Source organism: Pipistrellus kuhlii, unplaced genomic scaffold (assembly GCF_014108245.1).
Source record: "Pipistrellus kuhlii isolate mPipKuh1 unplaced genomic scaffold, mPipKuh1.p scaffold_m20_p_6, whole genome shotgun sequence".
NCBI lineage: Eukaryota > Metazoa > Chordata > Mammalia > Chiroptera > Vespertilionidae > Pipistrellus > Pipistrellus kuhlii.
The window spans coordinates 44,729,314-44,744,060 of NW_023425562.1; the positions used below are offsets into that span (position 1 = coordinate 44,729,314).

At 40.2% G+C, this 14,747-nt stretch overlaps 1 protein-coding gene across 1 annotated transcript; it reads right to left on the reverse strand.

The window, feature by feature from the left end:
* Positions 1–218: 218 nt before the first annotated feature.
* LOC118707997 (40S ribosomal protein S15a-like) lies at positions 219–645 on the reverse strand. The gene has a single exon (XM_036418874.2). The coding sequence runs from the start codon at positions 633–635 to the stop codon at positions 282–284; it is 354 nt and encodes a 117-aa protein (XP_036274767.1). The 5' UTR covers positions 636–645; the 3' UTR covers positions 219–281.
* Positions 646–14,747: the final 14,102 nt, after the last annotated feature.

Below are 14,747 nucleotides of genomic sequence, written 5' to 3' on the forward strand. Positions count from 1 at the left end.
TGAAGTAAGGGAGTATAAACAGTAAGTATCTTTATTTGACCCTTGCACATAATTGGTAATTAATTAGCAGGGCCAGCTTCCCAGGTGTACATGAGGGGCCTCCTGCTTAGAGGATCCCACACTTGGTGTAATGCTCTGTTGCTGCCATATTGATATTTGTAATTTTTTAATAGGGACCCCCATCCCCTTTTTTTTTTGTCCTTTGAGGCATTTTACAATATTTGCACATATGTATTACATCCCTAGAAAAAGAATCCCAGGATTTTCCCTCCTGTGTGTTTTCATCTTGCTTCTTCATGGTCCATGATGCCCACTGAGGTTGTCAGTACAGTGAAACCAAACTGACGGGACAAAAGCAAGTTGTTCTGCCATTTTTCTAGGTCTTTGAGTTGCACATCAAATCTGGGACTGATTACTCCACACTTGTTCAACCTGCCTATGAGGTTCACAACTATTTTCCCAGCTCTGTGGTCAACAATAATTTCAAATTCACCATTGTAACCACGCTTCATCATCACAGTCAGAAACCGGAGGATGGCTTTAGAGGATGGCCTAATAAGAACCTGGCATTTGTCTCTCTTTTCCGCGTTGTTGATACTCTTCAGAGCATCAGCCAGGACATTCATGTGCACCATTGTGGCGGCACAGACCAATGGAGGCAAGAGGGACCTCATATTTTTATTTTTCACTAAGCCTCACAAATTATGTTGCTGGTCCTGTTGGTTAAATATATAAACCTAGGTTGAAATAATTGTCCCTCATAATTTTGATGTCATTGCCCCATTGTCTTCTAATATCCAGTGTTACTACTGAGAAGTCAGATCTATCCCAGGTCCTTAAAAAAAGAAAAAAATTTTTTTTTAAAATTGATTTCAGAGAGGAAGGGAGAGAGAAAGAAACATCAATGATGAAAGAGAATCATTGATTGGCTGTCTCCAGCATGCCCACACTAAGGGCCGAGCCCACAACCTGGACATGTGCCCTGATCAGAATCGAACCATGACCTCCAGGTTCATAGATTGTTGCTCAACCATTGAGCATGCTGCTGGCTGGCCAGTTTCTTTTGTACTGTTTGTCTCAATCTTTTTTCTCTGAGGAAGCACTTACTAGCCTCTTTTTAGCTTAATGATCTCAAATTTAATGAGTGGATTGGATATTTTTTTCTTGTCCTGTATACCTGGTGGGCTCTTTCAATCTTTAGCCTTCTATCTTTAGTATGAAGAAAATTTCCTATGTTATTATTTTTAATAATTTTCTTCTTTCTATTTTCTATGGTTTCTCTTTATGGAACTCTTATTATTTAGATACTAGACTTTTGGGTTGATACTCTCACTTTATTATCTTATTTTCTTATTTTCTATTTTTTTGTGTGTGTGCTACTTTCTGGGATTTTTTTTCTCTTTATTTTCCATTGTTTCTATCAAATCTATTATTTCAGGCATCATATTTTATATGATCAGTAGTCCCTCTTAGTTTCTGATTATTTCCTTTTTGTAGCTTCTTGTTCTTTTGTTATGGAAGTATTGTTTTTTTTCTTATCTTTCTGACTGTATTAATGATAGATTTTTTGGGGAAGCATTCACTGCTCCCTCTAGTTTATGTTTACTCTGTGCTCTTCTTCATTTGTTCTTTGCCTTTCCTGTCATGGATTTGCAGTTATCTTCTGATCCGTGGCTCTCCATTTATGTGGAAGAGGAGTATAAAAAGCTGATCAGAATAGATGTGTGTGGTATATATTTCATTTTTGTTGTTGACAGATGGGCTGTACATAAAATGATTTGACAGAGAGTTGGACTTTTTTTGGGGGAAGCCCTTAATATCAGTATCCAAAAATATTTTCTCTCTGGTATCTTGATTTCTCCAGAGATAAAATCCTAAAATATCCCTAGCCATAGGCATGTGACAGAGAATGAGAGGAATGGTATTTCACTATTAGTGGTATGGACATTCACTGAATGCCCCTATTTCCAGAAGCATGCCTCATACTTTCTTTCCATTGTGCTTGGTATTACCCACTTCAGAAGACACTGTGATTCATGTTCTTGAGACAATAAATCTGTAATCACCTGTGGTCAGGGAAGGGGATGGGCTGGGGTAATGTAATCTTTAATTACCATCGGGTTTTTAGCCCCAAGCTAGTCCTCAGGTCTCCATCATGTCCTCTGCATTCAAGCCTTGAGTCTTTCCTGAGTTTTGCAGAACAGATTGACTTGTTTCTCATCAGCAAACTGTCTTTGCCTCCTATCAGGGCAGGTGGATTTATGCTTTCTCTGTTTGGCTAAATGAGTTTCATAGCTCCATCCATTTTTAATTTTCTTAAACTTGGTGACATCTATTTTTAGCTTTCATCCCTGTTCCTGCATTTTAGGAGGCTATAGAGACACCTTTTTTGTTTTTGTTTGTGTAGCACATTGAAACAGAATTCTTAACTAACTGTCTAGAGTTTTTCTCATACTCTAATTCTATGTCAAAATTGATGTTGACAACGAAGTGGTATGAGGAGTATCCAAAAGTGGGGGAAACTAATAAAGAGAGAAAAAGAATGCTATTGTTTGACAAGGAATGTTCTTAGATATATAAATAGATTTTTAATACCCAGGGCAGATGGTGGACTTTTTTTTCTTTTAATAACAGTTTTCTAGTTTTTGGAAAATCTAAGTGTTCAAATGTCAATGTGAAGCAAAACAAATCTAGCTCATTTGGATGAGAGAAAAAGGGGAGAAAATATGCTCAAATTTTTTTGGGGAGGTATCTGAATTGGTTTGAACAGAAATTTCTACCTCTGGAATTCATTTTAAAAATTATCCATAGAGGAAAAATCTCTTCAATAAAAACTGACAAAAACTTGACAAAAGAAAGGTTAAAATGAGAATTATGGACTAACATCTTCAATTTACTTTGAAATATACTTAAAAATAAGAAGAATGTATAAAGAAAAGGATAGATGTGTGATAAAGCAACTAGAGTAAAATAGCACTGAATAATCTAGGTGGTAAGTATATGTGTGTTCACTAAAATTATTTCAACTTTACTGTGTGTTTGAAAATTTCCATAGTATAATGTGGGGGGAGGGGAAGAGATAAGGATTATGGTGATAGAGAGACAAAGGTGAGGGAATCAATAATTCTAGACCTAAATTGACCATCAAAGTGAGCCCGGAGAAAACACTATCACTCGGATTTTTTGGAGAAAATCTATGTGTATACTTTGAGAATTTTACCTTCAAGGACTGAAGTATGGTCTTGCCCCTTTGTGACACTTGCCATTCTTTAAACCTAAAATAAAGACAGGGACTAAATTCCTCTCAAAAGACTTTCCCAAATCATGGACAGGGCATTCAAGAAGGAAGTGATAGTGATTTTAATTGCCATGGTAGAAGGTCAAATCCCCAATGTACTGATCAAGGAAAATGTATTCTGAATCGTTCACTTTATCATCACATAATATCGAACTTTGTAGTTTCAGTTGGCAAGTTCTGAGGACTAGAGTCTAACGTTAATGAAGTCTAAGGAGAATTGGCCAAATGGCCTTTAGCCCGAAGTAGTGTAATTCTGACTTGATATCAGAATAATGGATCCAATCATTACAAAGATCAGTTGTTTCATATAAAACCAATATCCAGTGGTGCCAAACAGTCCTGATCCTAGAGTTATCCACTAGCAACTGTGCCCTTTGTGACAAAGGGGAACTGAGAGCAAGTTTATCTCAAATGTACTTATCACCACTTTTGGAAAAAACAATCAATTTATGGCTGTAAATGTGCGATAGGATTAACCTTCCAGATATATATTAGCTCATCTGAGTGGTAAACAATCTTACTTTTAGAAGGAGAATATTTTACTAAAATGTTTTGGAAGTTGACAGTATTATTGAAAGAATTCAGAAATATTACCACAGGGAAGAGATTCCATACAAACAAAAATATTAAATGAACATGTTCATGCATTGTATACATTCATCTATTATTCTCATGTTGAAAGATGCTGCTGCTGTTATTTGGGATATTGTGTGTAAAGTGACTTGGCAATGAGCATTATTGTGTGCTGTAATCATGGGGCTGCAAAAGATGCTGTAACTGCTGGGCCGATGTTTACACTGATATGAGATTATTCATTAGAGAATAACCTCCTGAGAACTATCTGAACATGTTAATATCTGCCATCCCTCACAGAAAACTCTTTCACCTTTCTTGAATTTGATATTTTATTTCAGACTTCAGGAGCTCCAGTGAATAATAATAATAAAAAGTTGTTTGAGCATTCAAATATGGCATATTTTGAAGGATCTTTGAGGCTATTATAACTGTTTATCAGAAGGAACTATTTACATGTTGGAAGTTGAAGGAAGCTTGGTTGCTTTAGTACAAACCCCCTTATTTTATAAATGAAGAAATGGAGCTCCAAGGATGTGTGTGACTTGTTTGGAATTGTGGAAGAAGTCAAGAGTACCAGCATAGGTGCCAATACCAGCTCTCTGGTCACTGATTGGAAGTTTTTCTTTTCACAGTGCTGTTCAAGACAGAATTTCTGTCTTGGATTGGAAAATGTCTCTGCTGAGTTGTTTGTGAATCATTTATTTGACAGAGCTTTCTAAGCCCTAAATTAAAAAATAATTTTGCTCATACTTGTTAGAAAAACAAAAAGCTTTCAAAAAGTGATAGCTACAATGACAAGAAGACCTTTGAGACAGCATAGATGGACCTGGAGAGCATTATGCTAAATGAAATAAGCTAGTCAGATAAAGACAAGTATCACATGATCTCACTTATATGTGGAATCTAATGAACAAAATAAACTGATGAACAAAAAAGATCCAGCCGAAACCAGTTTGGCTCAATGGATAGAGCGTCGGCTTGGGGACTGAAGGGTCCTGGGTTCGATTCCGGTCAAGGGCATGTACCTTGGTTGCGGGCATATCCCCAGTAGGGGGTGTGCAAGAGGCAGCTGATCGATGACTCTCTCTCATCAATGTTTCTAACTCTATATGTCTCCCTTCCTCTCTGTACAAAATCAATAAAAAAAAATATTAAAAAAAAGATCCAGACACATTGAAGCATGCAATAGACTGACATATTTTAGAGGGAAGTGTGGGTGTTGGAGGGCTGGGTGAGGGGCTGGGGAAGAGATTAACAAATGAATTTATATGCATATATGCATAGCCCATGAACAGAAAAATAGTGTAGAGAAGGCCTGAAGGGGGGATGAGTGCAGTGGAGGGAGAAGATATTCATCACCATTAGTCATCAGGGGAATGTAAATAAAAACCACAGTGAGATACCACTACATGCCCACTGAAACAGTTTAAAACGAGAAAGGCTAACATTATACACACCAGGTTTAGGCGAGGCTGTGGAACAAGTAGAATTCTCTTACTTGCTACTGGGAAGGTAAACCAGTGCAATTACTTGGAAACCTTCTTGGCAGTTCTATGTCAAGTTAGATAACACTGTGTAAAATGCGTTTACCCAAGAGGAATAAAAGCTTATGTACAGGGAAAGGTTTGCACACAAATGATCATAGCAGTTTTATTGGTAATAGTCAAAACCTGAAAAGGATCCCTATGTCCAACTGCAGATGAATAGATAATTAAATTATATCTATGCCAAGCTATTTGTAGGTCCCAATCCCTGATACTTATAAATAGGCCTTGAGATAATGGAAAAAAACACATATTGGTGTCCTCCCCTGATTCCTGGGATAGAAGAATCCTAACCATAGTAATTTCCTAAGTGATAAGAGCACTAGGTGCATCCTGTGTTCTAATATTTGGTCTTTGCCCCTGGTTCCTGACACTGAGTTCCTAAATCCCTGGAATTGCCTAGATGATAGAAGCATCTTATTTTTTAAAACTATATTTTTATTGATTTCAGAGAGGAAGGGAAGGGAAAGAGAGATGGAAATTATTGAGAGAGAATCATTGATTAGCTGCTTCCTGCATGCCCCTACTGGGGATCCAACCTGAAAACTGGGCATGTGCCCTGATCTGGAATCCAACTGTGACTTCCTGGTTCATAGGTCGACACTCAATCATTGAGCCACACCAGCCAAACAGAAGTGTCTTTTTGTGGTTCTAATGAGATGACTCTTGGTGGGCTCCTGGATGGGTGCAGGTCACCAGAGAAACCAAGACATGATTAGCAGCTTGAGATTTTCAGCCTCACCCCCCATTCTCCAGAGAGGAGAGAAGGGCCAGAATGGAGTTAACAGTCAATCATGCCTACAGGATGAAGCCTCCACAAAAGTCCAAAGATTTTTGAGAAAGCTTTTGGTTGGTGAACATGTGGAGGTGGGGAAAGAGTGGTGCTTTCAGAGAGCACATAGCAGCTCCAAGTCCTTTCCATAGAACTGGCTCTGTACAGCTCTTCTCTCTGATGCTCATGTGTATCCTGTATCCTATCCTTAATAAAATAAAATAAAAAAGTGTTTTTATTGATTTTTGAGAGAGACGAAGGGAGGGAGGGAGGAAGAGAGAGTGAGAGAAACATTGATGTGAAAGAGTAACATAGATTGGCTGCTTTCTATATCTCCCTTCCCTACCCCGCAATCCCACCCAGGGATTGAGCCTGAAACCCAGATATATGCCCTGACTGAGAATCAAAGCATATGGGAAAATGCTCAACCAACTGAGCCACACCCACCAGGGCTTATCATATCCTTTCATAAGCATCTGTAGCCAATCCAAGCATGGAATCATCATCCTTTTCAAAAGAACTCAGCCTCTCCAAGTTGCTTTTAATTTCTGACTAACCAGGCAATTCAAAGTACTTATCAGGGAAGGGGAACTCTCCAGTACCCAGTTCCTGGTTCTATAGTTCAGGTTCTTACTACAGAGGTCAGCAGTAGAATGAATAAAGAGATGGGGAGGGGAATACTTAGATCTGGGAGTGTGAATCTAAGTCCACATAAGATTCAGGTTTTACTGTCTCATTATGTAGCTGAATGCAGGCTGGGTGAAGCTCTTAATTGGCTGTGCTTGCTAATTGTTGACCTGGTTTTTGCATGAACCACAGTTCTGTTTTCTTATCTGTGTTGAAAGTTAGAAGTTGAATTAGCAGGTATACAAGGAAAGCAGTAGGGTCCTCTTTTGAAATACATGAAGGTTTTCAGGACATAGGTTTTTTTGTTTTTTAATTAAAAGAAAGGTAATTCCTCCCCCCCCCCCCCCCCCCCGCCCCACTTCTTTTCCGTCCCCAAATCCATCACCAGTTTACAGAGAGGACTTCTGCCTCAGGGTTTTCTGAGTGTTAATATCCTAAGATGTTCTTTCTGTAGTCACACTTTCTTGGCTCAGCAACTGCCTGGTTTACTTGGATTCCTGAGCTGCTGGGAGCTGGCAGGTCCTGGAGAGATGAATATGAACTATGCTGACTCCAGGGAGCTGGCTGGAACCACAGACTCACCAAGAAGAAGGAGGGGAAGATAGTCTATCATTAATTAAAATGAATCTTTCTCTTGTTTGCAGGGAACTTTTCAAGATGTGGACACATAAAGGTATCTTGTGAGTCCCATAGTAGTCCCAAGTAGGAAAGTAATAGTTCTATTTCATAGATGAAAAAACTGAGGCTTGAGGTTCTGGCCTAAATTCATGTAGCTCTCAGAAGCAGAACAGGGAGTATAGTCAAAGTCTCCTGGTTCCTAGTGTCTACTTATTGGAACTCTGGCAAGTGACCTAGAACTGCTGGTGGATCCCCTCCTAATTTCTCTTTTCCTCTTTTGGCTATGGAGGGTTATTCATGAGTAGCAATAGTATAGGATTTTCTTCCCTAAAGGCACAGGGAATAAAACCCCCTTTGCCTGTCACCACAGAGGCACAATGACTTGATAGCATTGGGAGCCAAGCTTGTTGGCTTGTTCTGCTCTGGGCCTACCCCCCTTACTTTCCTAGGAGCAGTCTGAGGGCAATGGAGTGTCAGACACAAAGTCCAGGCTGGGCTAATGTGGAAGGCAGACAGCCCTTCGAAACCCACTCCAGTCCATTGCAGGGGTGGGGAACCTTTTTTCTGCCAAGGGTCATTTGGATATTTATAACATGTAAATTTAAAAAATATATATTTTATTGATTTTTTACAGAGGGAAGAGAGAGGGATAGAGAGTTAGAAACATCGATGAGAGAGAGTTATCGATCAGCTGCCTCTTGCACACCCTCTACTGGGGATGTGCCCACAACCAAGGTACATGCTCTTGACCCGAATCGAACCTGGGATCTTTCAGTCTGCAGGCCTATGCTCTATCCACTGAGCCAAACCGGTCTTGGCAACATGAAAATTTTTAACATGCAAAATTATCAACTTAAAATTAGCCTGCTATATTTGGTCAGACATTGAATTAACTCACCCTGAATGCGTTCGCAGGGCCAGACCAAATGATTTCCTAGGCCTTCTACTGCCCCCAGGCCGGACGTTCCCCACCCCTGCATTAATGCCTGTTGCTAGGGAGGCCACCCCCTTTCTAGATATTATCATTCTTGGCATCATTTCTACAGTTCACTTTCTCCAAGATGTTGGCTAATTTTTAATTTTTAGGATTTTGTTCTTGGCTCAACTCTAGCAATGGGTTTTGTATAAATGAAAAAGTAGATGCAGATTCGGGTTTCTTTTCTGACCTAAGTCAGATGGTGAACCCACTAAGTGCAGTGCTTCTGAATGTCATCAGTCCCTTCAGGAGGATCATGACCATCTAGGGGGAAAAAACGAACTGTTGCTGACATCAACGAGGTTGTCACGCCAGGCCTGCCAGGCAGCTGATTTCTATCTCACACTGAAAGGCAAAAGAGCTGAGTGTGAACGCCTACAGGGCTGAGATACTGTTTTAATCCAGGTTGAATCTCCCCGGCTAGGGTCACCCACCTTGCCTAAATTGACCAAAGGTGAGCAGGGTGTTGCATGGACTTCACCCAACAGAGAGAGGGGAAGAGTGTCCTCATAGGACAAGGAACACAGGGAGCCACAATGAAGGTGGTGCTAGCACTTAATTGAGCCCATTCTCAAAGCAGAAAAAAAAATAATTATAGGTCAAATTTAGAGGTCTGGGTGGAGGAGGAGGGTGGAGACTTCAGCTGGCAGCTAGGGATGGTTTCAGGTCATGTGGGGAGCTTTTAGCTGAATTATAGATGATACTTCAGTTCTATGAGCAGTAAAGACTTTGTGAACCATATTGGTCAGAAGTTGGGGCTTAATTAGCGTAGCTTGCTGACAGTTACTCAGTGACAATCTTCCCTTTTATTTACACCCAGGCCAAGATTTGTAAAGATGAGTAACAACTCACAGCTGTAAGACATAGGGTTTCTTGATTTTCCCCTTTCCTATCCTGTAAAATAGAACTGTCCCCAGAAGCTCTAATCATCTCCATTTCTGTTATACCCCAAAGGATGAAATATGCTACTGTCTTATTCTAAGATATGACATATAGTTTTATATTTCAACAGGCAGTTTCTGGAATGGATTGCATTAAAATTGTCAACCTTATAGGGCCAAAAACAGCTTTAAAAAATCCTCCTATAAATTTCTTTCTTGTCTCATATTTGGAAAAGAAATGGCTAGGACAGAGGTAGCACTAAAAAATAAAAAAATAAAAAGCTCAGGAAAATTCACTGAATTTTTCCCCTTTGCCCCATGCTTATTTTCATGTCTTAGTGTGTTTCAATGTACAACCAATGTTGTTAATGTTTTCTGTTTGGCAAACAGAGCATCTGTACCCCCTGCTCCGGATGTTCTCAGTCAGCATGGCTATTAGCTAACAGGGAACTAGTTTGAACTGCAGAACTCAAGGTCACTTTCACTGCTTTTTCATTTGCATTTTCCATATAATTCACAGTGTTGCTGCTCTCTCTGAAAACACCCTGCTTTAAATATATCAAGGCTTTCTCTCTGGGGCCCAAGACAAGCAATACATCCCACACCACACAGAGTCCTACACTGGATTAGCACAATGATTCATATTTGGTGAGCTGTGTTCTGGGGCTCACAGAGTGACATTCATTTATACCTTCAAAAATAATCCTCCAAGCCCTGATAAATTAGTCACCAGGCACTACTGGCTGCTGAATGGCCTAGTTTGGCATCTTCCTTCAGAGCTATAGGAGTCTTCATGTAACCTGGGCTTCCTCTAAAGTAGGCCTGGGCCACACAGGTGTGCTGGTTTTAAATTCTACCTGAGAGGAACATCTCCAGAGGTTAGAGAGGTCTTGCTGCTCCCAGAGAGGATATGTGACAGTTATCCCTGTTTAGTTAATAGCACCTGATGAACGATGCATAAGAGGCCATGACTTCTGTAGTCTTCACCTCTCCCCTTTCTATAGTTGGCACTTCCTGTCCCCAAACTTTCCCCATCTGCATCCTCACTTGAAAGTAGTTGTTCCTTTTCTATTCATTATATATTTATTTATTTTTCCTGAAGTGGTTTTGTTAGATAATTTATTTTTATGGGTTCCCCCCACCCCACATTAGCCTGCTTTCTTTAAAAAAAATATATATATATATATATATTTATTGATTTCAGAGAGGAAGGGAGATGAAAAGAGAGATGGAAACATCAATAATGAGAATCAGCTGCCTCCTGCATGCCACCTACTGGGGATCAAGCTCATAACCTGGGCATGTGCTTTGACTGGGACTCGAACTGTGACCTCCTGGTTCATAGGTTGACCCTCAACCACTGGTCCACACCAACCAGGGCTACATCAGCCTGTTTTCAGTTTTAATCTGTTGGTTTAAAACATTAAGAAATTAGTAAGAACAGTTGAATCCCCTTCTAAGCCTTCCTTGGTGTGTTTTTTTCCAGTCTTCAGGTTTCCACACTGGTCTACAGAGAGCATATTACACACATCAATGCTCTCACTTCCTTTCTTTACATATAAGCAGGCACATTGTTGATTATTTTCTCTAAATAGAAAAATATGGTAAAAAATAATTAAAAATCTACAATGAAGAAGAAATATGTTGGTGATGTCAACTGTTCCTTTGGATAAGTACATGTAAATGGACCTGACATAGTTAGGCTGTAAAAGAATATAAACAAAACGAAATTCCCAGTTCCCCAACTGCTGTAGATGGAAAGATTTAGGGGAAAAGGAATCATGTTGTGACAATGCAAGAAGTAAATAGAGGCCAAAAGTCTTGGACTGAACAGAAGAGAAATTGATGTGGTCTAGAACCTAAATTAATTCTTCCTAATCTTGGTTTCTTACCTACTGCCAATGAGTTTAAGCAAAATTGCAATTAGCTAGTGAGAGTTTTAGGGGACTTTGATCCTTGATATGCAATCTAAAGATTGAAAGATTATATTTTCTCTCTAATTAAATCTCTTCTAACCTTGGATGGAGTGCTTGCGAGGTGAGCAGGCAAGATTCAACCTGCTGTGTGGAGAAGATTCCCAGGGAGGCTGGGAGAGACCTGTGTGATCGTGACTTGCAGAAAGAGTTACTGAAACAAGGGCTACATATTCGTACAGTAAGCAGAAACAGAGAGTGAGACACACCATGTGCATTTTTTCCTGAGATGCTGATGGTTGATGTGACAATTGCAGTCTACCATGTTAACAGTTCTAGTAGTGTCTGCATATAAATGGACAGTCCATTGCCAGAACCCATATACCATAGCAGTAATGCAAAGTAAACAGTCCCAGGCACAAAAACATACTGTGACTAAGGCCCTAGGTAACATGTGGGTTCTAAGCCTTTACATGAGCTAATTTCTCTTGGGGAGGATGATGTATGCAAGGTTCCAAGAGTTCTTCATTTGGATATTTATAACATCATTCATACACCATACAAAATTATCAACTTAAAAATTAGCCTGCTATATTTGGTCAAACATTTAATTAAGTCATCCCAAATGACTTGGCAAGGCCAGACCAAATGATTTCCCAGGCCTTATATGGCCCACAGGCCAGATGTCCCCCACTCCTGCCTTAAAGGAAGAGACAGAAACCAGGAGGATTCCCAAATTCAAAGCTTTTGTTTCCTCTTCTAATGGAGTCACATCAATGACCAGGAATCATTAATTGGTAACAACACACATGGCATATTGTCAGCAAGGGATGCTCCTCCAAACTTTGGGGTTCAGAGTTCTTATTGGGGCTCCATTACATAGGCATGATTGATTGGTAGCTCACATGGTAAATATCAGGCTCCAGTCTCCAGCTCCTTTGTGTGTCACCTAAAACCCCAACCATAAATCACATCATTGGTCTTTCTGGCATGGCCAGTCCCCAGTCTAAAGAAAATCATCCCTATGGGGATCACCTCCTAGGAGCCCAGGGCAAAGTCCAACCTCTTTGTGGGCGGGGTTAAACTCCTTACTACAGTCTCCTCCGGAGCTAAATGACTCCACCAAGGTCACATGGCTCAGACAAGTATCTAAATTATGAAAACTCAGTAATTCTTCAAAGTCTCTAATGATCGGTACAGAATATAGCAAAATGGTTAAGAGTTTGGATTCTGGAATTAGACTGCAGAGTCAAGCTACTGCTTTCATTTACTGCTCTGGACCTTGGGCAAGTCCCCAACTTTGTGCCTCAGTTTCATCATTTATAAAATGGGGACAATAAAAAACCCAACTCAAAGAGTCAATATTTATAGAACACTTAAACTGTATCAAGCACATTTTATGCCCTCAATAATCTTAACTTTTAATATCATTAAGCAGGAAAAATATATAAATAAATCAGAAAACAATTTATCTATAATCTTCTTGCCAACTAATTGGTAGCTAATAATGCTTCTAAACCTTTCTATTCATACACAACAATAAGCAAATGATATCCTATATAGCCTATCATTTCATTTTCACCTAAGATTTTCATCAAGTTTTTTTTTAAATGCATAAGAACCTTTGAAATTATGTAAATACTAAATGAATGTGAAATAGCTAAGCAACCAAATGACCACATTTTGGGGTTGCACAAGCCTGAATTATGTGAGCAGTTGAAAGCCACCTGGGTTAGAGAGACTGGAAAAGACCTTTTGATTTGTGTAAAGTCATAATAACAAATGTTTGTCCCCCACACAGTCCTGTTCCAGCTCTCTGATTCTTTCATCACATGGGAGAATAGTATTTTGTCAGGAAACATGGCTTTCCTGATGTCAAGGAAGAAAAACAACCCTGTGGAAATTTTTGCTCACCTTGGTGCAAATTTGCAGTTTCCACTTGTGAAGCAGTGAAACATTGGCATTAGCTGTCATTTCTAGAATTGGAAAGAGTTGTATGTAAAAAAACACAAACAATGATGTTCAATTAAGGGGAAAGATGATCAAGTTCCTACTACACACCAGACACTGGGTTGGTCACTTGGAGGGAAACAAAGTCAGGAAGACATTATCTTGGGTCTCTAGGGGCCCCCAGCCTAGCAAGACCCATGACATAGGGCATGACAAATGGCATGCTAAACAGATGTTCAGCCTCGGGATGCAAAGCTGCATCTGAAGAAGCATTCAATTCTGACGGAGAGACATGAATGTGAGGACATTGAAGCTCTATCCCTAATGACTTATAGGGGCAGCTGATTGGGGCGGGGACGGGGGGAGCACCTACTCCACGTAGGTTGAAAGCCTGGCACCACCTGGGTGTCAAAGATTGGTTATAGAAATAAGGGATTACTGAGTCAACGCTGGCAAGACATGTGGTCACCAGCCATGGAGAGTGGCCCAGTCGCAGGTGTTTTCCTTCTCATTCAGGTGAGACATATGAGTATATGTTTGGGGCAGGGGGGAGGAGGCAGGTGGAAGTGTCCTGACATTATACTCTGACAGAAATGACTGCTTTTCCTCCCTTCATTTCGGGTAGAGAGCTAATTGAGTAAACTAATAATATCCAGCATTACAGTACCGCTTAACCTTTCAGGAGAGTTTTCTGATCGTGAGCATGATCTGTACTCTGAGCAGCCTCATGGGAGCATTAGGGAGAGTGACATTAAACCCAATGAGGCTGGCGGGGCCCAGGGTCATGGCATGAGCTGATGTCAGAATCATGATCTTCCCAATTGCTTATACTTCATCTCAGAGTTCTGGATTTCTTTCTCTTTCTCTTTTCTACTCTTTCTCCTTTTTTTTTAATGGACAAGTCTTTAAATTGCATGGCATGCTGGCACCATTTACATTTTAAGAGGCTTAAATTTTTAATTTTCTTTTCTATCTCATTGGAACATTTTAGCAAGTTGCACCGCTTTTATTACAGCACATTCTGCACCTATCCTTATTCCCCTTTGATCCTAACCCCTGCAGAGCCTGGACTTTCGGGAACTCAGTAAAGATAATGAGAGGTCCAGTGAGTAGAGAATGGTCCATCCAAAAGTGGGCCAGAACCCTCCCCTTGTGGGACCTATCACAGGAAGGAGATGGCAGACGATGAATTTGGGTTACTGGATTCCAATAGCGCAAATGCTCCTGGTTTACCTATCCTGCCCTCTGCAGCTGAAGGCATTTCCTAGCTTCTGTCCCCCAAGTATTATCCAAGAGCAGTGCCCCTCCCCTGGCCTCAGACCGTATGTCAGCGCATTCCCTGGCTGATGCTGATCGACCTACCTACCAATTTCCATCGGAGTGTCGATCTCATTAGAGTTCAGGAGGAACAGATAGTGGCTCCATTAAAATGGCCTAACTTATTTTGGTTTCACCCTTAAGAAACTGTTTCATTGGCTTGTTTCTCTTGAGACCACACATTTTCCTGCAGTAGGAGCAGAGAAAATTGGTAACTTCTGGAATATAGAACAACTGGGCAGAGAATTTGGAAGGGTTTCTTCCTTTTCCAAGGT